At 46.9% G+C, this 24,981-nt stretch overlaps 2 protein-coding genes across 2 annotated transcripts; both read right to left on the reverse strand.

Annotated features, from left to right (window-relative positions):
* Nucleotides 1–7,237: 7,237 nt before the first annotated feature.
* LOC135561595 (uncharacterized) lies at nt 7,238–9,788 on the reverse strand. The gene is made up of 2 exons (XM_065003308.1): nt 8,147–9,788; nt 7,238–7,290 (listed from the first exon to the last, which is right to left on the reverse strand). The coding sequence occupies exons 1-2, from the start codon at nt 9,786–9,788 to the stop codon at nt 7,238–7,240; spliced, it is 1,695 nt and encodes a 564-aa protein (XP_064859380.1).
* Nucleotides 9,789–12,216: 2,428 nt separating this feature from the next.
* Nucleotides 12,217–13,224, reverse strand: LOC135561596 (uncharacterized). Its single transcript, XM_065003309.1, has one exon. The coding sequence runs from the start codon at nt 13,222–13,224 to the stop codon at nt 12,217–12,219; it is 1,008 nt and encodes a 335-aa protein (XP_064859381.1).
* Between the last annotated feature and the right edge of the window lie 11,757 nt (nt 13,225–24,981).

The following is a 24,981-nucleotide window of genomic DNA, read 5'->3' on the forward strand; positions in this document are numbered from 1 at the left end:
TCCCTGTCGGAAGTTGATGGTACTCACAATAAACAGATGGGTTCAAAATAACACAACCAGTGACCCAACCATTTGCCACTATAGTACCTACAATACCATGTGTATGTAGGTAGTTGGAAGTTGAAAGTACTCACAATAAACAAATGGGTTAAAAATAACCCAACCAGTAATTCAACTATGGGTCACTTTAGCACCTACCACATGTAGATATTTGAGTAGCAATCTGCAAAATCTTCAAAATGTTCTTAAATGTGATGTTTTGTTGCCTCTGGGGCAATTCAGAAAGCTGATTGAATACCTTATTACTGATGAATGTGATGTTTTGTTGCCTCTGGGGCAATTCAGAAAGCTGATTGAATACCTTATTACTGATGAATGTGATGTTTTGTTGCCTCTGGGGCAATTCAGAAAGCTGATTGAATACCTTATTACTGATGAATGTGATGTTTTGTTGCCTCTGGGGCAATTCAGAAAGCTGATTGAATACCTTATTACTGATGAATGTGATGTTTTGTTGCCTCTGGGGCAATTCAGAAAGCTGATTGAATACCTTATTACTGATGAATGTGATGTTTTGTTGCCTCTGGGGCAATTCAGAAAGCTGATTGAATACCTTATTACTGATGAATGTGGTTGTTTTGAATGACCGTGTTTTTCTTTCTGCTTGCATTTTGTATTTAAATTTTGATTTCTGTCATTTAGGACTCGTCTGTAAAAGAAACCTTGGTCTCAGTTTGACTCCATGATAAAATAAAGAAATAAAGGCATTTGTAAGTTTACAGAACTCTGAAAACAAAGATGTTAACAATAACCCAACCAGTAAAGGATGAGGACAATGAATGAACGGAGAACATGCTTTTCTCTCTGCAGTATTTGTCACTCACTGGTTGAATAGAACCAAAACCTGCTGCTTTGAAGCTGAATACAGAGTGATGTCATGAAAAGCTGACTAAGGGGAAATCTGCGGTTTCTACTTCCATTTTCATATGTACCTATTGATTCTTGAAGTGCGTACCCTTGAAACACGCAAGAAGAGAGGTTGTGTTTTGGTAGACAGAGTGGAAGGCCGTGGGTGGCTGTTTAGTAAACCTCTTGTCTGTTTGTGGTTGTGGGATCATGTCTATGTTCCCTTAGTGAGGGGATCCACTGTTGCATGAATTGATAAATAAAGACCATTAACAGATCAGATCCATGTTTATTGGAACACATTGTTTTTGTCCTTTTCATAGAACCGGGAATATAGACAAAAGGTCATATTGATTTTTATTTAATCAGGATCCCCATTAGCCGACGCCAAAGGCCACACCTTGTCTTACTGGGGCTCGATGCATAACAAAACGTACATTACAGTTAACCTACCCTGGGATAACGATAGTTACAGTTAACCTGCCCTGGGATAACGATAGTTCGAACTATGCTTTTTGGAAAGTAACTATTTCTGTTGGAATAAATAGTTACTTTGGAGGTAACTATAACTGTTTGAATACAGATCCATAAAAAGTACTACTTTCAAAACTATTTGAATACGTGTAACGGGGGAGAACCGTCAACCTATTTTGAACGTATCGGTGTTGGTCTGCCTGTGCCAGGTGTATGTGATTGCTCATTAAGGGCGTGGCCTTGTGTATAAAAGCCTTCCTGTTTGTGTCATTCAGAGGATCGCGTTACAATGTGCTGGTCAGCGTGCCTTGCGAGCGGTGATGTTGGGTTTACTGAAGTTAGTATGAGAAATAGGAATGATTGTGAATGTAGTGTTTTTTAGGCGTTGGCGCCCATATTCCATCTTGACCTGCTCTCCTTCTCCCTGGGCTCTATATGTGTTACAACACATTGTTATTGTCTGAGTATGGGAATGAAACGTGAATAAACCTTGTGATATTTGTTTGTGAGAAATCTGATATTGCCATCTGTTGAAGTCTGTCTTGTAGGACAGTTGTACGGAGCTTCTGGAACGGATGTATAGGAATGATGTCGTCCTATGGAGATGTCTGTCTTGTGATGCTGAAAATGAAAATACATTGTTGCATCCTAATACTGTTGTCGGATTCCAATGTTCCAGTCCTTGGTGTAAATAATCTTATGTTTAGATTAGTCCCGAGGATGTAACCTCTCCGTATTGTAAAGTTGGTGTAGTACTGCTACTGAAATGATATGTGTGTAAATCCTTCACGTTACACACAGATCTCAGGAAGTGACTACTTTTCTGAAACTATTGGATTGGCTGGTTTCAACTAGCGGCAGGGCTGTATCTGGAACTGCATGTTGAAGATAGAAATAGAATGAATAGAGCACACACAACCTCCTATGCTATTCCAATCTGACAGTCACATTGGAGCTACACAATACATTTCTACGTGAACATTCAGTATATTTCCATTCTCCTGAATGTCCACTGCCTCAGGTGTACATAATTAAATCAAATGATATTTAACCAATGATATTTTGTACAGATAAGCATTAATAAGTTGAATGCTCAACTACTGTATGACCCTGAAAAAGTTGAAAGCTGCAATTAATTTCATGATACCTGGAAAGACAGTGTAATTCAAAGCCATTTGCAAACAGCAAGTTGGATGCTTAGCAAAAACGACTTTGAACCTCTGTCCGTCTGAGGGTAAGTGTTTCAAACATGCACTATACCATCTAGCTTACTCAGAATACAAACTAACATGATTGTCCATCTACCATGGATGTAGTTGATTCCAGAAAGCAGTTTTGGGATATTTAGTTACTGTTAGCATTCTCAGTTACACTTAACATGAAATGGTTATTGTGCCTGTGTAATAAACATTGTTTTGGCGCAACATTTTATCAGCCTGTTACATAATACTTTGATACTTGCATTTTAAATGCATAGCAATGAGCTGAGTTTTTGTAGGTATTGCACACAAGGACTAGTGACCGTTCCTTATTCCACTTATGCAATTCTAAAGTAATTTCCAAAGTCCTATAACAATTTTCCTATTGTAATACTCAGTTACTACACATGTATAATAACTTTATGCCATGTTACTGTTAATTGTCTCACTCATGAAAATATGTTAGTCAACTTGAAGCTGCAAAAGTGGTCTAAACTTACGTTGAGGTGATTCCATGTCCTTCATGTATTTACATTGTATTTGGAAAGTATTCAGACCCCTTGACCTTTTTCCACAGTTTGTTACCTTACAACTTTATTCTAAAAAGTTTTTAAAAAAGTATCTACACACAATACTCCATAATGAAACAGTTAGAAGCACTCCCACAATCAGGCCTCTATGGTGGAGCGGCCAGACGGAAGCCACTCCTCAGTAAAAGGCACTTGACAGTCCGCTTGGAGTTTGCCAAAAGGCACCGAAAGACTCTCAGACCATGAGAAACAAGATTGCCTGATCTGATTAAACCAAGATTGAACTCTTTGGCCTGATGACAAGCTTCATGTCTGGAGGAAAACTGGCACCATCCCCAAGGTGAAGCATGGTGGTGGCAGCATCATGTTGTGCAGATGTTTTTCAGCGGCAGACTGGGAGAATAGTCAGGATCGAGGGGAAAGATGAACAGAGCAAAGTACAGGGAGATCCTTGATGAAAAACTTCTCTGGATCTCCGACTGGGGCGAAGGTCCACCTTTCAACAGGACAATGACCCTAAGCACACAGGCAAGACAACGCATGAGTGGCTTTGGGACAAGTCTCTGAATGTCCTTGAGTGGCCCAACCAGAGCCCGGACTTGAACCCGATTGAACATCTCTGGAGAGACCTGAAAATAGCTGTGCAGCGACGCTCCCCATCCAACCTGACAGAGCTTGAGTGGATCTACAGAGAAGAATAGGAGAAACTCCCCAAATACAAGTGTGCCCAGCTTGTAGCGCCATAAGCAAGAATACTTGAGGCTACAATCGCTGTCAAAGGTGCTTCAACAAAGTACTGAGTAAAGGGTTTTCTAAAAACACATCTCAATTGTCAGTGAAAACCACATTTGTTTGAACAAGTCTGCCATATCAGCAGGCTTTTATTAAAAAGGCAGTAAATGAGGCTGAATTAACTCTTTCGCTGCCAAACAAGGCTCCGCTGATAGCCAGGTGCAGCGGTGGTAAGGTGTTGGGACTCTGCTGTTGGGACAGCTTTATGTAGGCTGTTTGTGGGCACCATTTGCCAATGTTATAGTGCAATTAATGTATTTTTTTGTGTGTTGTGTTGGCCTTGATGGCATGCATCAAAAAAGGTTTACCCCACTAAGATTTACATGTTAAAATCGCCACTGTAGCCAACGCCAATGGCAACAGCTAGTCTTACTGGGGTCCGACACATAACAAAAAAATGTATGGTGGTTTGTTGGTTGGTGGTGGTGGTTTTAGTGAAGTAAGTATGAGAAATAGGAATGATTGTGAATGTAGTGTTTTTAGCCATTGGTGTCCATATTCCACCTAGCTCTCCTCCCTGGGCACGCTCTCTGTGTGTTACAGCAGATCATCATTGTCTGAGTGTGTGAATGAAACCTAGTGATATTTGTCTGTGGGAAATCTGATATTGCCATCTGTTGAAGGCTGTCTTGTAGGACAGTTGTACGGAGTTCCATGTAGGCCTATGGAGATGTCTGTCTTGCAATACTGAAAATTAAAATAAAGTATTGTTGCATCCTGATATTGTCTGATTCCCATGCTCCAGTCCTTGATGTAAAGAACCTGTTATGTTTAGATTAGTCCTGAGGACCTCACATCACGTATTAATAGTCCTGGGGACCTCACCTCACGTATTAACAGTCCTGGGGACCTCACCTCACGTATTAACAGTCCTGGGGACCTCTCCTCACGTATTAATAGTCCTGGGGACCTCACCTCACGTATTAATATTCCTGGGGTCCTCACCTCACGTATTAACAGTCCTGGGGACCTCTCCTCACGTATTAATAGTCCTGGGGACCTCACCTCATGTATTAACAGTCCTGGGGACCTCACCTCACGTATTAATAGTCCTGGGGATCTCACCTCGTGTATTAATAGTCCTGAGGACCTCACCTCACGTATTAATAGTCCTGGGGACCTCACCTCATGTATTAATAGTCCTGGGGACCTCACCTCACGTATTAATAGTCCTGGGGATCTCACCTCATGTATTAATAGTCCTGAGGACCTCACCTCACGTATTAATAGTCCTGGGGACCTCACCTCGTGTATTAATAGTCCTGGGGACCTCACCTCACGTATTAATAGTCCTGGGGACCTCACCTCACGTATTAACAGTCCTGGGGACCTCACCTCACGTATTAACAGTCCTGAGGACCTCACCTCACGTATTAATAGTCCTGGAGACCTCACCTCACGTATTAACAATCCTGAAGACCTCACCTCATGTATTAATATTCCTGAGGACCTCACCTCATGTATTAAAAAGTTGTATGACTGATTGTACAAAACACTAGGAAAAACCTGCTCTTTCCATAACAGACTGACCAGGTGATTCCAGGTGAAAGGTATGATCCTGTATTGATCAGTGTAGATAAATGGGAGGAGACGGGTTAAAGAAGGATTTTTAAGCCTGGAGGCAATTGAGACATGGATTGTGTACGTGTGCCATTCAGAGGGTGAACGGACAAGACAAAATATTGAAGTGCCTTTGAACGTGGTATGGTAGTAGGTGCCAGGAACACTGGTTTGAGTGTGTCAAGAACTGCAATGCTGCTGGGTTTTTCATGCTCAACAGTTTCCTGTGTGTATCAAGAATGGTCCACCCCCCAAAGGACATCCAGCCAACTTTATTTTTTATTTATTTTATTTTATTTCACCTTTATTTAACCAGGTAGGCTAGTTGAGAACAAGTTCTCATTTGCAACTGCGACCTGGCCAAGATAAAGCATAGCAATTCGACACATACAACAGCACAGAGTTACACATGGAATAAACAAAACATACAGTAGAACAAAATAAAACAAAAAGTCTATATACAGTGAGTGCAAATGAGGTGAGATAAAGGAGTAAAGGCAATAAATAGGCCATGGTGGCAAAATAATTACAAAATAGCAATTAAACACTGGAATGGTAGATGTGCAGAAGATGAATGTGCAAGTAGAGATATTGGGGTGCAAAGGAGCAAGATAAATAAATACAGTATGGGGATGAGGTAGATAGATAGATGGGCTGTTTATAGATGGGCTATGTACAGGTGCAGTGATCTGTGAGCTGCTCTGACAGCTGGTGCTTAAAGCTAGTGAGGGAGATATGAGTCTCCAGCTTCAGAGATTATTGCAGTTCGTTCCAGTCATTGGCAGCAGAGAACTGGAAGGAAAGTCGACCAAAGGAGGAATTGGCTTTGGGGGTGACCAGTGAGATATACCTGCTGGAGCGCGTGCTACGAGTGGGTGCTGCTATGGTGACCAGTGAGCTGAGATAAGACGGGGCTTTACCTAGCAGAGACTTGGAGATAACCTGTAGCCAGTGGGTTTGTCGACGAGTATGAAGCGAGGGCCAACCAACGTTAGCGTACAGGTCGCAAGGGTGGGTAGTGTATGGGGCTTTGGTGACAAAACGGACTTGACACAGCTGTGGGAAGCGTTGGAGTCAACGTGGGCCAGCATTCCTGTGGGATGCCTTTGCCACCTTGTAGAGTTCATGCCCTGACGAATTGAGGCTGTTTTGAGGGCAAAAGTGGGTGCAACTCAATATTAGGAAGGTGTTCATAACATTTTGTACCCTCTGTGTATATTTATGTAAATCCCTCACGTTACTTACAGATTTCAAAGTGATTACTTTTTAACTTTTTAAATACAGATCTTAGAAGGCAACTACTTAAAAATATATTTCATTGGCTGCCTTCAAGTAATGGCAGGGCTGTACCTGGAACTCTGTGTTGAAGATAGAAATAGAATGAATAGATCACACACAACCTCCTATACTATTCCAATCTATCTGACAGTCATATTGGATCTACACAATATATTTCTATCTCAACATTCTGTTTGTCCATTCTCCTGAATGTCCTTTGCCCCAAGTGTACATAATTAAGTTAAATGATATTTAACCAATGATATTTTGTACAGATAAGTATTAATAAGTTGAATGATCAACTACTGTTTGACCCTGTCAACATGCCACCGAAAAAAGTAAAAAGCTGCAATTAATTTTATGATGCCTGAAAATACTGCAGAGTAATTCAAAGCTGTAGTGGAAGGAGATAAGGTTGCGACTTGCAGGCACTGAGGCCCAACGTGATGACTCAATACATTGGTTGGATGGCTGACCATCTGTGGACTATCACAGGGGTCAAACACAGCTGATCTGTGGCTTTCTCCGGGGCAGGACGTTCCTACAGTACCCTGGGAGCACCGACAACGTTGGAGGTGTGAAGACTGATAAAGATTTATTTACTAAATGAATATTACTGTGTGAATGAAATGATATGTTTTATTGTACTGTAAATGCTATGGGTTATTATTATTGGGTTATTATTATTGGGTTATTATTATTTTCAGACCGTGGATAGTTCAAAGTGAAACATGGTTGCACTCCTATCATTTCAATTAAATAGATTAGACGAGAATCTGAGTGTTGGGGGGTATGTCCATGGGGGAGCAGCACAGGGAGGGGTATGTCCATGGGGGAGCAGCACAGGGAGGGGGTATGTCCATGGGGGAGCAGCACAGGGAGGGGGTATGTCCATGGGGAGCAGCACAGGGAGGGGGTATGTCCATGGGGGAGCAGAACAGGGAGGGGGTATGTCCATGGGGAGCAGCACAGGGAGGGGTTTGTCCATGGGGGAGCAGCACAGGGGGGAGCAGCACAGGGAGGGGTATGTCCATGGGGGAGCAGCACAGGGAGGGGTATGTCCATGGGGGAGCAGCACAGGGAGGGGTATGTCCATGGGGGAGCAGCACAGGGAGGGGGTATGTCCATGGGGGAGCAGAACAGGGAGGGGTATGTCCATGGGGGAGCAGCACAGGGAGGGGTATGTCCATGGGGGAGCAGCACAGGGAGGGGTTTGTCCATGGGGGAGCAGCACAGGGAGGGGTATGTCCATGGGGGAGCAGCACAGGGAGAGGGTATGTCCATGGGGGAGCAGCACAGGGAGGGGTATGTCCATGGGGGAGCAGCACAGGGAGGGGGTATGTCCATGGGGGAGCATGTCCATGGGGAGCAGCACAGGGAGGGGGTGTGTCCATGGGAGAATAGCACAGGGGGTGTGTCCATGGGAGAATAGCACAGGGAGGGGTGTGTCCATGGGGGAGCAGCACAGGGAGGGGGTGTGTCCATGGGGGAGCAGCACAGGGAGGGGGTATGTCCATGGGGGAGCAGCACAGGGAGGGGGTGTGTCCATGGGGGAGCAGCACAGGGAGGGGGTATGTCCACGGGGAGCAGCACAGGGAGTGGGTATGTCCACGGGGAGCAGCACAGGGAGGGGGTATGTCCATGGGGGAGCAGCACAGGGAGGGGTTTGTCCATGGGGGAGCAGCACAGGGAGGGGGTATGTCCATGGGGAGCAGCGCAGGGAGGGGGTATGTCCATCGGGGAGCAGCACAGGGAGGGGTATGTCCATGGGGGAGCAGCACAGGGAGGGGGTATGTCCATGGGGAGCAGCACAGGGAGGGGTATGTCCATGGGGGAGCAGCACAGGGAGGGGGTGTGTCCATGGGGGAGCAGCACAGGGAGGGGGTGTGTCCATGGGGGAGCAGCACAGGGAGAGGGTGTGTCCATGGGGGAGCAGCACAGGGAGGTGGTATGTCCATGGGGGAGCAGCACAGGGAGGGGTTATCTCCATGGGGGAGCAGCACAGGGAGAGGGTGTGTCCATGAGAAGAATAGCACAGGAGGGGGTGTATACATGGTGGAGTAGCGAGGGAAGGGGTGTGTCCATGAGAAGAATAGCACCGGAGGGGGTGTGTCCATGGGAGAGTAGCGCGGAAGGGGGTGTGTCCATGGGAGAATAGCACAGGAGGGGGTGTTTCCATGGGAGAAAAGCTCAGGGAGGGGGTGTGTCCATGGGAGAATAGCACAGGAGGGGGTGTTTCCATGGGAGAATAGCTCAGGGAGGGGGTGTGTCCATGGGAGAATAGCTCAGGGAGGGGTGTGTCCATGGGAGAATAGCACAAGAGGGGGTGTCCATGGGAGAATAGCACAGGGGGTGTGTCCATGGGAGAATAGCACAGGGAGGGGTGTGTCCATGGGGGAGCAGCACAGGGAGGGGGTGTGTCCATGGGGGAGCAGCACAGGGAGGGGGTGTTTCCATGGGAGAATAGCTCAGGGAGGGGTGTGTCCATGGGAGAATAGCACAGGAGGGGGTGTCCATGGGAGAACAGCACAGGGGGTGTGTCCATGGGAGAATAGCACAGGGGGGGTGTGTCCATGGGGGAGCAGCACAGGGAGGGGGTATGTCCATGGGGGAGCAGCACAGGGAGGGGTATGTCCATGGGGGAGCAGCACAGGGGGGGTATGTCCATGGGGGAGCAGCACAGGGAGGGGGTGTGTCCATGGGGGAGCAGCACAGGGAGGGGGTGTGTCCAAGGGGGAGCAGCACAGGGAGGGGGTATGTCCATGGGGGAGCAGCACAGGGAGGGGGTATGTCCATGGGGAGCAGCACAGGGAGGGGGTATGGCCATGGGGGAGCAGCACAGGGAGGGGGTATGTCCATGGGGGAGCAGCACAGGGAGGGGGTATATCCATGGGGGAGCAGCACAGGGAGGGGGTATGTCCATGGGGGAGCAGCACAGGGATGGGGTGTGTCCATGGGGGAGCAGCACAGGGAGGGGTATGTCCATGGGGGAGCAGCACAGGGAGGGGGTATGTCCATGAGGGATCAGCACAGGGAGGGGTATGTCCATGGGGGATCAGCACAGGGAGGGGGTATGTCCATGAGGGATCAGCACAGAGAGGGGGTATGTCCATGGGGGAGCAGCACAGGGAGAGGGTGTGTCCATGGGGGAGCAGCACAGGGGGGGTATCTCCATGGGGGAGCAGCACAGGGAGAGGGTGTGTCCATGGGGGAGCAGCACAGGGAGGGGGTATCTACATGGGGGAGCAGCACAGGGAGAGGGTATGTCCATGGGGGGCAGCACAGGGAGGGGGTATGTCCATGGGGGAGCAGCACAGGGGGGGATGTCCAGCAGCACAGGGAGGGGGTATGTCCATGGGGGAGCAGCACAGGGAGGGGGTATGTCCATGAGGGAGCAGCACAGGGAGGGGTTATGTCCATGGGGGAGCAGCACAGGGAGGGGTTATCTCCATGGGGGAGCAGCACAGGGAGAGGGTGTGTCCATGAGAAGAATAGCGCAGGAGGGGGTGTGTCCATGAGAAGAATAGCCCGGGAGGGGGTGTGTCCATGGTGGAGTAGCGCGGGAAGGGGTGTGTCCATGAGAAGAATAGCACCGGAGGGGTGTGTCCATGGGAGAGTAGCGCGGAAGGGGTGTGTCCATGGGAGAATAGCACAGGAGGGGGTGTTTCCATGGGAGAATAGCTCAGGGAGGGGGTGTGTCCATGGGGGAGCAGCACAGGGAGGGGGTATGTCCATGGGGGAGCAGCACAGGGAGGGGGTATGTCCATGGGGGAGCAGCACAGGGAGGGGGTATGTCCATGGGGGAGCAGCACAGGGAGGGGGTGTGTCCATGGGGGAGCAGCACAGGGAGGGGGTATGTCCAAGGGGGAGCAGCACAGGGAGGGGTATGTCCATGGGGGAGCAGCACAGGGAGGGGGTATGTCCATGGGGGAGGAGCAGCACAGGGAGGGGGTATGGCCATGGGGGAGCAGCACAGGGAGGGGGTGTGTCCATGGGGGAGCAGCACAGGGAGGGGGTATATCCATGGGGGAGCAGCACAGGGAGGGGGTATGTCCATGGGGGAGCAGCACAGGGAGGGGGTGTGTCCATGGGGGAGCAGCACAGGGAGGGGGTGTGTCCATGGGGGAGCAGCACAGGGAGGGGGTATGTCCATGAGGGATCAGCACAGGGAGGGGGTATGTCCATGGGGGATCAGCACAGGGAGGGGGTATGTCCATGAGGGATCAGCACAGAGAGGGGGTATGTCCATGGGGGAGCAGCACAGGGAGAGGTTGTGTCCATGGGGGAGCAGCACAGGGAGGGGTATCTCCATGGGGGAGCAGCACAGGGAGAGGGTGTGTCCATGGGGAGCAGCACAGGGAGGGGGTATCTACATGGGGGAGCAGCACAGGGAGAGGGTATGTCCATGGGGGAGCAGCACAGGGAGGGGGTATGTCCATGGGGAGCAGCACAGGGAGGGGGTATGTCCATGAGGGAGCAGCACAGGGAGGGGTTTGTCCATGGGGGACCAGCACAGGGAGGGGTATGTCCATGGGGGAGCAGCACAGGGAGGGGTTATCTCCATGGGGGAGCAGCACAGGGAGAGGGTGTGTCCATGAGAAGAATAGCGCAGGAGGGGTGTGTCCATGAGAAGAATAGCCCGGGAGGGGGTGTATCCATGGTGGAATAGCGCGGGAAGGGGTGTGTCCATGAGAAGAATAGCACCGGAGGGGGTGTGTCCATGGGAGAGTAGCGCGGAAGGGGGTGTGTCCATGGGAGAATAGCACAGGAGGGGTGTTTCCATGGGAGAATAGCTCAGGGGGGGTGTGTCCATGGGAGAATAGCACAAGAGGGGGTGTCCATGGGAGAATAGCACAGGGGGGTGTGTCCATGGGAGAATAGCACAGGAGGGGTGTGTCCATGGGGGAGCAGCACAGGGAGGGGGTGTGTCCATGGGGGAGCAGCACAGGGAGGGGGTATGTCCATGGGGGAGCAGCACAAGGAGGGGGTATGTCCATGAGGGAGCAGCACAGGGAGGGGGTATGTCCATGGGGGAGCAGAACAGGGAGGGGTTATCTCCATGGGGGAGCAGCACAGGGAGAGGGTGTGTCCATGGGGAGCAGCAAGGGAGGGGGTATGTCCATGGGGGAGCAGCACAGGGAGGGGGTATGTCCATGGGGGAGCAGCGCAGGGAGGGGGGTGTGTCCATGGGAGAATAGCACAGGGAGGGGGTGTGTCCATGGGGAGCAGCGCAGGGAGGGGGTGTGTCCATGGGGGAGCAGCACAGGGAGGGGTATGTCCATGGGATAATAGCTCAGGGAGGGGGTGTGTCCATGGGAGAATAGCACAGGAGGGGGTGTCCATGGGAGAATAGCACAGGGGGGGGGGTGTCCATGGGAGAATAGCACAGGGGGGGTGTGTCCATGGGAGAATAGCACAGGGAGGGGGTGTGTCCATGGGAGAATAGCACAGGAGGGGTGTTTCCATGGGATAATAGCTCAGGGAGGGGGTGTGTCCATGGGAGAATAGCACAGGAGGGGGTGTTCATGGGAGAATAGCACAGGGGGTGTGTCCATGGGAGAATAGCACAGGGAGGGGGTGTGTCCATGGGGGAGCAGCGCAGGGAGGGGTGTGTCCATGGGGGAGCAGCGCAGGGAGGGGTGTGTCCATGGGGGAGCAGCACAGGGAGGGAGTATGTCCATGGGGGAGCAGCACAGGGAGGGGTATGTCCATGGGGGAGCAGCACAGGGAGGGGGTATGTCCATGGGGGAGCAGCGCAGGGAGGGGTGTGTCCATGGGAGAATAGCACAGGGAGGGGGTGTGTCCATGGGGGAGCAGCGCAGGGAGGGGGTGTGTCCATGGGGGAGCAGCACAGGGAGGGGGTATGTCCATGGGGGAGCAGCACAGGGAGGGGGTGTTTCCATGGGATAATAGCTCAGGGAGGGGTGTGTCCATGGGAGAATAGCACAGGAGGGGGTGTTCATGGGAGAATAGCACAGGGGGTGTGTCCATGGGAGAATAGCACAGGGAGGGGGTGTGTCCATGGGGGAGCAGCGCAGGGAGGGGGTGTGTCCATGGGGGAGCAGCGCAGGGGGGGTGTGTCCATGGGGGAGCAGCACAGGGAGGGAGTATGTCCATGGGGGAGCAGCACAGGGAGGGGGTATGTCCATGGGGGAGCAGCACAGGGAGGGGTATGTCCATGGGGGAGCAGCGCAGGGAGGGGTGTGTCCATGGGAGAGGGAGGGGTGTGTCCATGGGGGAGCAGCGCAGGGAGGGTGTGTCCATGGGGGAGCAGCACAGGGAGGGGGTATGTCCATGGGGGAGCAGCACAGGGAGGGAGTATGTCCATGGGGGAGCAGCACAGGGAGGGGTATGTCCATGGGGGAGCAGCACAGGGGGGGTATGTCCATGGGGGAGCAGCACAGGGAGGGGGTATGTCCATGGGGGAGCAGCACATGGAGGGGGTGTGTCCATGGGAGGATAGCACAGGGAGGGGGTGTGTCCATGGGAGAATAGCACAGGGAGGGTGTGTGTCCATGGGAGAATAGCACAGGGAGGGGGTGTGTCCATAGGAGAATAGCACAGGGAGGGTGTGTGTCCATGGGAGAATAGCACAGGGAGGGGGTGTGTCCACGGGAGAATAGCACAGGGAGGGGGTGTGTCCATGGGAGAATAGCACAGGGAGGGGGTGTGTCCATGGGAGAGGGGATGCAGGTAGCTGACTAATGGCTATTTATGATGGTCTGATGGTAGAAACCTTTTAACAGGTTGACTACATGGAACAACAACAAATCCAAAGGAAGTTTGTTCTGAAGCGTCTGTTCTATATCTGCGAGATATAGGAAGGTTCAGAAAAAAAAAACATATATATATATATATATATATTTTATGTATTTAAAAACAGATATAGTTACATACATTTTTTCAACTGGTACCAGGGGACCTCCAGAAGAGTCTTGTGAGACCTGTGTGCGTCCAAGAGCAAAACAACCAACATGTTCGTCAGAGTCTCAGCTTTCCACAGAGGGGTATGAAAAAAGCACAAACTATTTTCTTTTACCTTTCACCCCAGATGCGGAAGTGCAACATCGGCCGATGTGTTGGATTGAGACGCATTCAATGCGAAAGAATCTGTTCACTCGAGCTTAAACTGACACATTTTTTAAGGATTTCAAAAATGATTATGATAATTAGATTTCAGCGGGGGTGCGGACATCAACTCCAGTTTATACAGAGGCTTGTACTCAGAGATACGGACCAAGAACTGATGTCCTCTAGAGAGGACACACATGTATTGATGTATTGCTGAGTCTCAGGAGGATAAACCTTGTGAAATGTATTTTAGTTCCGATATTGAAGTCTGTCTTTTAGGACAGATGCACAGAGCTTATAGAGCTGATGCACAGGAATGATGAAGGCCTATGGAGAATGTGTGTCTGCTATGTGACACTGAAAATTACAATTGCTGTTGCATCCTGATACTGTTGTCTGATTCCCACGCTCCAGTCCTTGATGTAAAGAACCTGACATGTTTAGAATAGCCCTGAGGTGAGGACCTCATGTACTAAACATGTGGTGTAGTTTGGCTACAGGAATTATACGTATGTTTATGTGTAAGTCCCTCATGTTACACACAGATCTCAGGACGTGACTACCTTTCTGAAACTATTGGCTGCCTTCCACTAATGGCAGGACCGTATCTACAGGTTGAATATAGAAATAGAATGAATAGAGCATACACAATCTCCTTTACATTTGTTGACAGTCATATTGGAGCTACACAATACATTTCTACGTGAACATCCCTGTGTATGTCCATTCTCCTGAATGTCCATTGCCCAAGGTGTACATAATGAAGTTAAAAAAAATGTACCAATGATATTTTGTACAGATAAGTATTAATAAGTTGAATGCTCAACTACTGTATGACTTTGTCAACAGGCCACTGAAAAAGTTGAAAGCTGCAATTAATTTTATGATACCTGGAAATACTGCAGAGTAATTCAAAGCCATTTGCAAACAGCAAGTTGGATGCATGGCAAAAATAACTTTTAGCCTCCTTCCATCTGAGGGGAAGTGTTCTTGTTTCAAACACTATACCCTCTTTAAAGGGATAGTTTACTCAGAAAAGAAAATAACATGATTTTCCACATACCTTGGCTGTAGTTGATTCAAGAAAGCAGTTTTGGGATATTTAGTTACTGTTAGCATTCTCAGTAACTCTAAACATTAAGCTGTTCTCATGCCTGTGTAATGAAATCATAATTACTTTTGGAGCAACATTTTATCAGCCTGTTTCATAACACTTTGATACTTGTATTTTAAATGCAGAGCAATGAGCTGAGTTTTTGTAGGTACTGTACACAAGGACTAGTGACCGTTCCTTATTTCACTAATGTAATAACTCAATGCAAGTCCTACGTAACAACAACGTTAATATAGTAATACTTAGTTACTGCACACATATAATACCTTTATACTGTGTTACTGTATTTAACTTATGTCTAACTCATTAGGGAAATATACATTAGTAATGTTGAAGCTGCAAAAGTGGTCTTCTCTTCTGTCGAGGTGATTCCATGTCCCTCGTATTTAAATATACTACTTTACTATATTAAGACCGATATCATAGAGCCCTCCAAACCATGTGCTTATGGTCATACATTTAGTCATTCAACAATTCAAATTCTATGTCCCCCCCCCCACATTTGTATTTGTTTTTGTTATTTTTAGATGGGGGGGGGTACATTATTAATTTAGAATTATACATTTATAAAACATGGCTTTCCCTCAAAAGGAAAACATGGAGGGTTGGAGAATGACAGAATAGATGGACTGATGGAAAGGGTGAGGGTTAGAGAATGACAGAATAGATGGACTGATGGAAAGGGTGAGGGTTAGAGAATGACAGAATAGATGGACTGATAGAAAGGTAAGGTTTAGAGAATGACAGAATAGATGGACTGATAGAAAGGTAAGGTTTAGAGAATGACAGAATAGATGGACTGATGGAAAGGGTAAGGTTTAGAGAATGACAGAATAGATGGACTGATAGAAGGGTAAGGTTTAGAGAATGACAGAATAGATGGACTGATAGAAGGGTAAGGTTTAGAGAATGACAGAATAGATGGACTCATAGAAAGGTAAGGTTTAGAGAATGACAGAATAGATGGACTGATATAAGGGTAAGGTTTAGAGAATGACAGAATAGATAGAAAGGTAAGAGTGAGAGAGGAAGTGTATTAGAGAGAATTAAATGATGGAGGTAGAATGAGGAAGTGTGTGTCAGCGTGTGTGTCACCGTGTGTGTGTGTGTCACAGTGTGTGTGTGTCACTGTGTGTGTCACTGTCTGTCTGTGTGTGTCACAGTGTGTGTGGGTGTTTCTGTGTGTCACTGTGTGTGTGTCACTGTGTGTGTGTGTGTGTCACTGTGTCTGTGTGTGTGTGTGTCACTGTGTCTGTCACTGTGCCTGTGTGTGTCACTGTGTCTGTGTGTGTGTCACTGTACTGTGTGTGTGTGTGTGTGTCACTGTGTCTGTGTCACTGTGTGTTGTGTGTCACTGTGTTTGTGTGTGTCACTTGGTGTCACTGTGTGTGTGTGTGTTTCACTGTTTGTGTTCGTGTATGTGTCACTGTGTGTGTGCGTGTATGTGTCACTGTGTGTGTGTGTGTGTGTGTGTGTGTGTGTTTGGATGTGTCACTCTGTGTGTCACTGTGTGTGTGTCACTGTGTGTGTGCATGTGTCACAGTGTGTGTGTGTGTGTCACTGGGTCTGTGTGTGTGTCACTGTGTGTGTCACTGTCTGTCTGTGTGTGTCACTGTGTGTGTGTGTGTCACTGTGTTTGTGTGTGTCACTTTGTGTCACTGTGTGTGTGTGTTTCACTGTGTTGGTGTGTGTGTGTCACTGTGTGTGTGTGTCACTGTGTGTGTGGGTGTTTCTGTGTGTCACTGTGTGTGTGTGTGTGTGTATGTCACTGTGTCTGTGTATGTGTGTCACTGTGTCTGTGTGTGTGTCACTGTGCCTGTGTGTGTCACTGTGTCTGTGTGTTTCACTGTGTTGGTGTGTGTGTGTCACTGTGTGTGTGTGTCACTGTGTGTGTGGGTGTTTCTGTATGTCACTGTGTGTGTGTGTGTGTGTGTGTGTCACTGTGTCTGTGTATGTGTGTCACTGGGTCTGTGTGTGTGTCACTGTCTGTCTGTGTGTGTCACTGTGTTTGTGTGTGTCACTGTGTGTGTGGGTGTTTCTGTGTGTCACTGTGTGTGTGTGTGTGTCACTGTGTCTGTGTGTGTGTGTGTGTCACTGTGTCTGTCACTGTGCCTGTGTGTGTCACTGTGTCTGTGTGTGTGTCATTGTACTGTGTGTGTGTGTGTGTGTCACTGTGTCTGTGTCACTGTGTGTTGTGTGTCACTGTGTTTGTGTGTGTCACTTGGTGTCACTGTGTGTGTGTGTGTCACTGTGTGTGTGTGTGTGTTTCACTGTTTGTGTTCGTGTATGTGTCACTGTGTGTGTGCGTGTATGTGTCACTGTGTGTGTGTGTGTTTGGATGTGTCACTCTGTGTGTCACTGTGTGTGTGTCACTGTGTGTGTGCATGTGTCACAGTGTGTGTGTGTGTGTCACTGGGTCTGTGTGTGTGTCACTGGGTCTGTGTGTGTGTCACTGTGTGTGTCACTGTCTGTCTGTGTGTGTCACTGTGTGTGTGTGTGTCACTGTGTTTGTGTGTGTCACTTTGTGTCACTGTGTGTGTGTGTTTCACTGTGTTGGTGTGTGTGTGTCACTGTGTGTGTGTGTCACTGTGTGTGTGGGTGTTTCTGTGTGTCACTGTGTGTGTGTGTGTGTGTGTCACTGTGTCTGTGTATGTGTGTCACTGTGTCTGTGTGTGTGTCACTGTGCCTGTGTGTGTCACTGTGTCTGTGTGTGTGTCACAGTACTGTGTGTGTGTGTGTGTCACTGTGTCTGTGTGTGTGTCACTGTGTGTTGTGTGTCACTGTGTTTGTGTGTGTTACTTTGTGTCACTGTGTGTGTGTTTCACTGTGTTGGTGTGTGTGTGTGCGTGTATGTGTCACTGTGTGTGTGCGTGTATGTGTCACTGTGTGTGTGTGTGTGTGTGTGTGTCACTGTGTGTGTGTGTGTCACTGGGTGTGTGTCACTGTGTGTGTGTGTCACTGTGTGAGTCACTGTGTTTGTCACTGTGTGTGTGTCACTGTGTGCCACTGTGTGTGTGTGTGTGTCACTGTGTGTGTGTATGTGTGTGCGTGTGTGTGTGTGTGTCACTGTGTGTATGTGTGGATGTGTCACACTGTGTGTCACTGTGTGAGTCACTGTGTATGTCACTGTGTATGTGTGTCCCACTGTGTGTCACTGTGTGTGTGTCACTGTGTGTGGGTCACTGTGTGTGGGTCACTGTGTGTGTCACTGTGTGTGTGTGTGTGTGTGCGTGTGTGTGCCACTGTGTGTCACTGTTTGTGTTTGTGTGTGTGTGCGTGTGTTTGTCACTGTGTGTGTGTGTGTCACTGTGTGTGTGTGCCACTGTGTGTGTGTGTGTGTCACTGTTTGTGTTTGTGTGCGTGTGTGTGCGTGTATGTCACTGTGTGCCACTGTGTGTGTGTGTGTGTGTCACTGTGTGTGTGTGTCAGTTTTTGTGTTTGTGTGTGTGTGTGTCACTGTGTGTGGGTCACTGTGTGTGTGTCACTGTGTGTGTGTGTGTGTGCGTGTGTGTGCCACTGTGTGTGTGTGTGTGTCACTGTTTGTGTTTGTGTGTGTGTGCGTGTGTTTGTCACTGTGTGTGTGTGTGTCACTGTGTGTGTGTGTGTGTGTCACTGTTTGTGTGTGTGTGTCACTGTGTGTGTGTGTGTGTGTGCCACTGTGTGTGTCACTGTTTGTGTTTGTGTGCGTGTATGTCACTGTGTGCCACTGTGTGTGTGTGTCACTGTGTGTGTGTGTCAGTTTTTGTGTTTTGTGTGTGTGTGTGTGTGTGTCACTGTGTGTGTGTGTATGACACTGTGTGTGTGTGTGTGTGTGTGTGTCACTGTGTGTGTGTGTGTGTGTGTGTGTGTGTGTGTGTCACTGTGTGTGTGTGTGTGTGTGTCACTGTGCGTGTAAAGGATAGACCTGTTCCTTATTTAGAGAAAACATGACCTGTACTCTACTTGGAGGCAATTACCTCCCTGCGTTTCAAAAACCTTGTTGGCAAACAAACAAATACATGCTACGTCATTCAGTTTGAACCAAAAGGAACAGACTGTACCTGTATTTGAAATGCTTGATTCCCATTTGCTCTTTTCACTTATTGCTACCAAGATGCAAAATAAAGAGAGCTGTGGTTGCGCAACTCAATACTAGGAATGATGTTCCTGATGTTTTGTACACTCAGTGTATATCCATTGTTTAGCTGGAATGCAATATTTCTATCCTGTATAATAGACTGTGATATGTGGCTGTCTCACCTAGCTATCTCAACCTTTAGGTCAGGGCTGCCCAACCCTCTTCCTGGAGATCTACCGTCCTGTGGGTTTTCAGCCCAAACCTAATTTAACACACCTGATTCTACTAATTAGCTGCTCAACAAGACCTTAACTAGCTGAATCAGAAATGCTAAATTATGGTTGGACTGAAAACCTTCAGGACAGTAGATCTCCAGGAAGAGGGTTGGGCAGCCCTGCTCTCTGGATTGGTGTCCCTTATACGGGACGGTTGCTGCTCAACATGCGATATGTGACTAGAATGGTGTTGTTAACAACAGCCAACTTTCCGGGACATAGACTTGTCATATGGGCAGACAGCTTCATTTCTTTTTAATCTAACAGCAGTGTCCAATTTACAGTAGCTATTACAGAATAAGGAAGGCCACCAAAAATTCTGAAATTTCAATCTCCAATTTCATAATTGTCCATCAAGATAGAACTGCCAAAGGGGGCGGAGTTGCAATCTACTGTAGAGATAGCCTGCGGAGTTCTGTCCTACTATCCAGGTCTATGCCCAAAAAGTTTGAGCTTCTACTTTTAAAAATCCACCTTTCCAGAAATAAGTCTCTCACTGTTGCCGCTTGTTACGGACCCCCCTCAGCCCCTAGCTGTGCCCTGGACACCATATGTAAATTGATTGCCGCCCGGTTAAACTGGAGGGCACGTAATTCAAACAAATTCTAATAGTTTTTAAAGATTTTAAACATTTAGGTACATATTTCTATTGTGTCTTATATTAGCTGAAAGCTTACATTTTGTTTCAACAAGTCAAAATACATTTGTATTTACTCCTCAGACACCCTAAAATGTAATCAAACTATAATATGTCTTTCAGAAAGAAGTATGTTCAATAGGAAACCTACCAGGTACAACCCCAAATCCGTAAGCATGGGCACACTCATAGATATCATCCTGACCAACCTGCCCTCTAAATATACCTCTGCTGTCTTCAACCAGGATCTCAGCGATCACTGTCTCAATGCCTGCATCTGTAATGGGTCCGCGGTCAAACGACCTCCCCTCATCACTGTCAAACGCTCTCTAAAACACGTCAGCGAGTAGGCCTTTCTAATCGACCTGGCTCGGGTATCCTGGAAGGATATTGACCTCATCCCATCAGTAGAGGACTCCTGGTTGTTCTTTAAAAGTGCTTTCCTCACCATGTTAAATAAACATGCCTCATTCAAAAAATGTAGAACTAAGAACAGAGCCCTTGGTTCACTCCAGACTTGACTCCCCTTGATCAGTACAAAAACATCCTGTGGCGTACTGCATTAGCTTCGAATAGCCCCCGTGACATGCAACTTTCAGCGAAGTTGTTGGTTCCACCTTTCTTGGCTCTGTTATTTACTTAGCAAATAAGGAATAATCAATGTGCACTTATAAATCATAACAATTTGAATATAATACATAATAATCAAACATCAAACATACAACTGATGTACAAAGACTAATATAGACTCAGACCCAGCCTGCAAGCCCACTCTCACAACAGCCAGGGTTTAACCACAAAGACTAATATAGACTCAGACCCAGCCTACAAGCCCACTCTCACAACAGCCAGGGCTTAACCACAAAGACTAATATAGACTCAGACCCAGCCTACAAGCCCATTCACAACAGCCAGGGTTTACAAATACTAATATAGACTCAGACCCAGCCTACAAGCCCACTCTCACAGCAGCCAGGGCTTAACCACAAAGACTAATATAGACTCAGACCCAGCCTACAAGCCCACTCTCACAACAGCCAGGGCTTAACCACAAAGACTAATATAGACTCAGACCCAGCCTACAAGATCTCACAACAGCCAGGGCTTAACCACAAAGACTAATATAGACTCAGACCCAGCCTACAAGCCCACTCTCACAACAGCCAGGGTTTAACCACAAATACTAATATAGACTCAGACCCAGCCTACAAGCCCACTCTCACAACAGCCAGGGCTTAACCACAAAGACTAATATAGACTCAGACCCAGCCTACAAGCCCACTCTCACAACAGCCAGGGCTTAACCACAAAGACTAATATAGACTCAGACCCAGCCTACAAGCACACTCTCACAACAGCCAGGGTTTAACCACAAAGACTAATATAGACTCAGACCCAGCCTACAAGCACACTCTCACAACAGCCAGGGTTTAACCACAAAGACTAATATAGACTCCGACCCAGCCTACAAGCCCACTCTCACAACAGCCAGGGCTTAACTACAAAGACTAATATAGACTCAGACCCAGCCTACAAGCACACTCTCACAACAGCCAGGGTTTAACCACAAAGACTAATATAGACTCAGACCCAGCCTACAAGCCCACTCTCACAACAGCCAGGGCTTAACCACAAAGACTAATATAGACTCAGACCCAGCCTACAAGCCCACTCTCACAACAGCCAGGGCTTAACCACAAAGTCTAATATAGACTCAGACCCAGCCTACAAGCCCACTCTCACAACAGCCAGGGCTTAACCACAAAGACTAATATAGACTCAGACCCAGCCTACAAGCACACTCTCACAACAGCCAGGGCTTAACCACAAAGACTAATATAGACTCAGACCCAGCCTACAAGCCCACTCTCACAACAGCCAGGGCTTAACCACAAAGACTAATATAGAACCCAGCCTACAAGCCCACTTCACAACAGCCAGGGCTTAACCACAAAGACTAATATAGACTCCGACCCAGCCTACAAGCCCACTCTCACAACAGCCAGGGCTTAACCACAAAGACTAATATAGACTCAGACCCAGCCTACAAGTCCACTCTCACAACAGCCAGGGCTTAACCACAAAGACTAATATAGACTCAGACCCAGCCTACAAGCCCACTCTCACAACAGCCAGGGCTTAACCACAAAGACTAATATAGACTCAGACCCAGCCTACAAGCCCACTCTCACAACAGCCAGGGCTTAACCACAAAGACTAATATAGACTCAGACCCAGCCTACAAGCCCACTCTCACAACAGCTAGGGCTTAACCACAAAGACTAATATAGACTCAGACCCAGCCTACAAGCCCACTCTCACAACAGCCAGGGCTTAACCACAAAGACTAATATAGACTCAGACCCAGCCTACAAGCCCACTCTCACAACAGCCAGGGTTTAACCACAAAGACTAATATAGACTCAGACCCAGCCTTCTCACAACAGCCAGGGTTTAACCACAAAGACTAATATAGACTCAGACCCAGCCTACAAGCCCACTCTCACAACAGCCAGGGCTTAACCACAAAGACTAATATAGACTCAGACCCAGCCTACAAGCCCACTCTCACAACAGCCAGGGCTTAACCACAAAGTCTAATATAGACTCAGACCCAGCCTACAAGCCCACTCTCACAACAGCCAGGGCTTAACCACAAAGACTAATATAGACTCAGACCCAGCCTACAAGCCCACTCTCACAACAGCCAGGGTTTAACCACAAACACTAATATAGACTCAGACCCAGCCTACAAGCCCACTCTCACAACAGCCAGGGTTTAACCACAAAGACTAATATAGACTCAGACCCAGCCTACAAGCCCACTCTCACAACAGCCAGGGCTTAACCACAAAGACTAATATAGACTCACACCCAGCCTACAAGCCCACTCTCACAACAGCCAGGGTTTAACCACAAAGACTAATATAGATGGCTTGTGCAACGCATAGTGGCAGAGTTTTAGACACTACTAGTCTGTATTGTGATACTGTAATAGTCTGTGTAGTGATACTGTAATAGTCTGTGTAGTGATACTGTAATAGTCTGTGTAGTGATACTGTAATAGTCTGTATAGCATTGCTGTAATAGTCTGTGTAGTGATACTGTAATAGTCTGTGTAGTGATACTGTAATAGTCTGTATTGTGATACTGTAATAGTCTGTGTAGTGATACTGTAATAGTCTGTGTAGTGATACTGTAATAGTCTGTGTAGTGATACTGTAATAGTCTGTGTAGTGATACTGTAATAGTCTGTATAGCATTGCTGTAATAGTCTGTGTAGTGATACTGTAATAGTCTGTATTGTGATACTGTAATAGTCTGTATTGTGATACTGTAATAGTCTGTATAGCATTGCTGTAATAGTCTGTGTAGTGATACTGTAATAGTCTGTATTGTGATACTGTAATAGTCTGTGTAGTGATACTGTAATATAGTCTGATACTGTAATAGTCTGTGTAGTGATACTGTAATAGTCTGTGTAGTGATACTGTAATAGTCTGTATTGTGATACTGTAATAGTCTGTATAGCATTGCTGTAATAGTCTGTGTAGTGATACTGTAATAGTCTGTATTGTGATACTGTAATAGTCTGTGTAGTGATACTGTAATAGTCTGTGTAGTGATACTGTAATAGTCTGTGTAGTGATACTGTAATAGTCTGTGTAGTGATACTGTAATAGTCTGTATTGTGATACTGTAATAGTCTGTGTAGTGATACTGTAATAGTCTGTGTAGTGATACTGTAATAGTCTGTGTAGTGATACTGTAATAGTCTGTATTGTGATACTGTAATAGTCTGTGTAGTGATACTGTAATAGTCTGTATTGTGATACTGTAATAGTCTGTATAGCATTGCTGTAATAGTCTGTGTAGTGATACTGTAATAGTCTGTATTGTGATACTGTAATAGTCTGTATAGCATTGCTGTAATAGTCTGTGTAGTGATACTGTAATAGTCTGTATAGCATTGCTGTAATAGTCTGTGTAGTGATACTGTAATAGTCTGTATTGTGATACTGTAATAGTCTGTGTAGTGATACTGTAATAGTCTGTATTGTGATACTGTAATAGTCTGTATTGTGATACTGTAATAGTCTGTGTAGTGATACTGTAATAGTCTGTATTGTGATACTGTAATAGTCTGTGTAGTGATACTGTAATAGTCTGTATTGTGATACTGTAATAGTCTGTATAGCATTGCTGTAATAGTCTGTGTAGTGATACTGTAATAGTCTGTATTGTGATACTGTAATAGTCTGTGTAGTGATACTGTAATAGTCTGTGTAGTGATACTGTAATAGTCTGTGTAGTGATACTGTAATAGTCTGTATTGTGATACTGTAATAGTCTGTATTGTGATACTGTAATAGTCTGTATAGCGTTGCTGTAATAGTCTGTGTAGTGATACTGTAATAGTCTGTGTTGCGATACTGTAATAGTCTGTGTAGTGATACTGTAATAGTCTGTGTTGCGATACTGTAATAGTCTGTGTAGTGATACTGTAATAGTCTGTATTGTGATACTGTAATAGTCTGTATAGCGTTGCTGTAATAGTCTGTGTTGTGATACTCAACATGCTAAGATTAAAGGTGTGCTGTCATTTGTTGAGTTGTCCCAGGAAGTTAACGCAGAGATTTAGGTCAACAAAAATGATCTGCAAATGATTATTGGTGATTTATCCAGCATCATGCATTTAAAATGATTCTCTCTAACATTCAAACTTATTAAGTTATTTAATGAAATGTTACCTAATCATTTTGTAGACATTAATTAGTTGAGAAATCGGTAATCTTCATTTGAACGGGTCCTTATTACAGTGTAATTACATGTATAATTACACTGTAACAAGCATTTTAGTTCATATTAACAACTGAAAGTTACACTGTAATAATAACATGTAATTACTGTCTGTAATTACAGAGGTGTAACGAGGGATGTTTGTTAGCACACCTGTTACATATGTGCAAGTCTGTTTCTTCTCCACTGCATCCGATTCAGTTACAACTGTCACAAGGCTGTCATCTCTCCTAGACCGATGTCCTGGGTGTCCGAGTTACGAAGGTTGGAGGCTCTAATTACCTACCC

Source organism: Oncorhynchus nerka, linkage group LG18 (assembly GCF_034236695.1).
Source record: "Oncorhynchus nerka isolate Pitt River linkage group LG18, Oner_Uvic_2.0, whole genome shotgun sequence".
NCBI classification, from domain to species: domain Eukaryota; kingdom Metazoa; phylum Chordata; class Actinopteri; order Salmoniformes; family Salmonidae; genus Oncorhynchus; species Oncorhynchus nerka.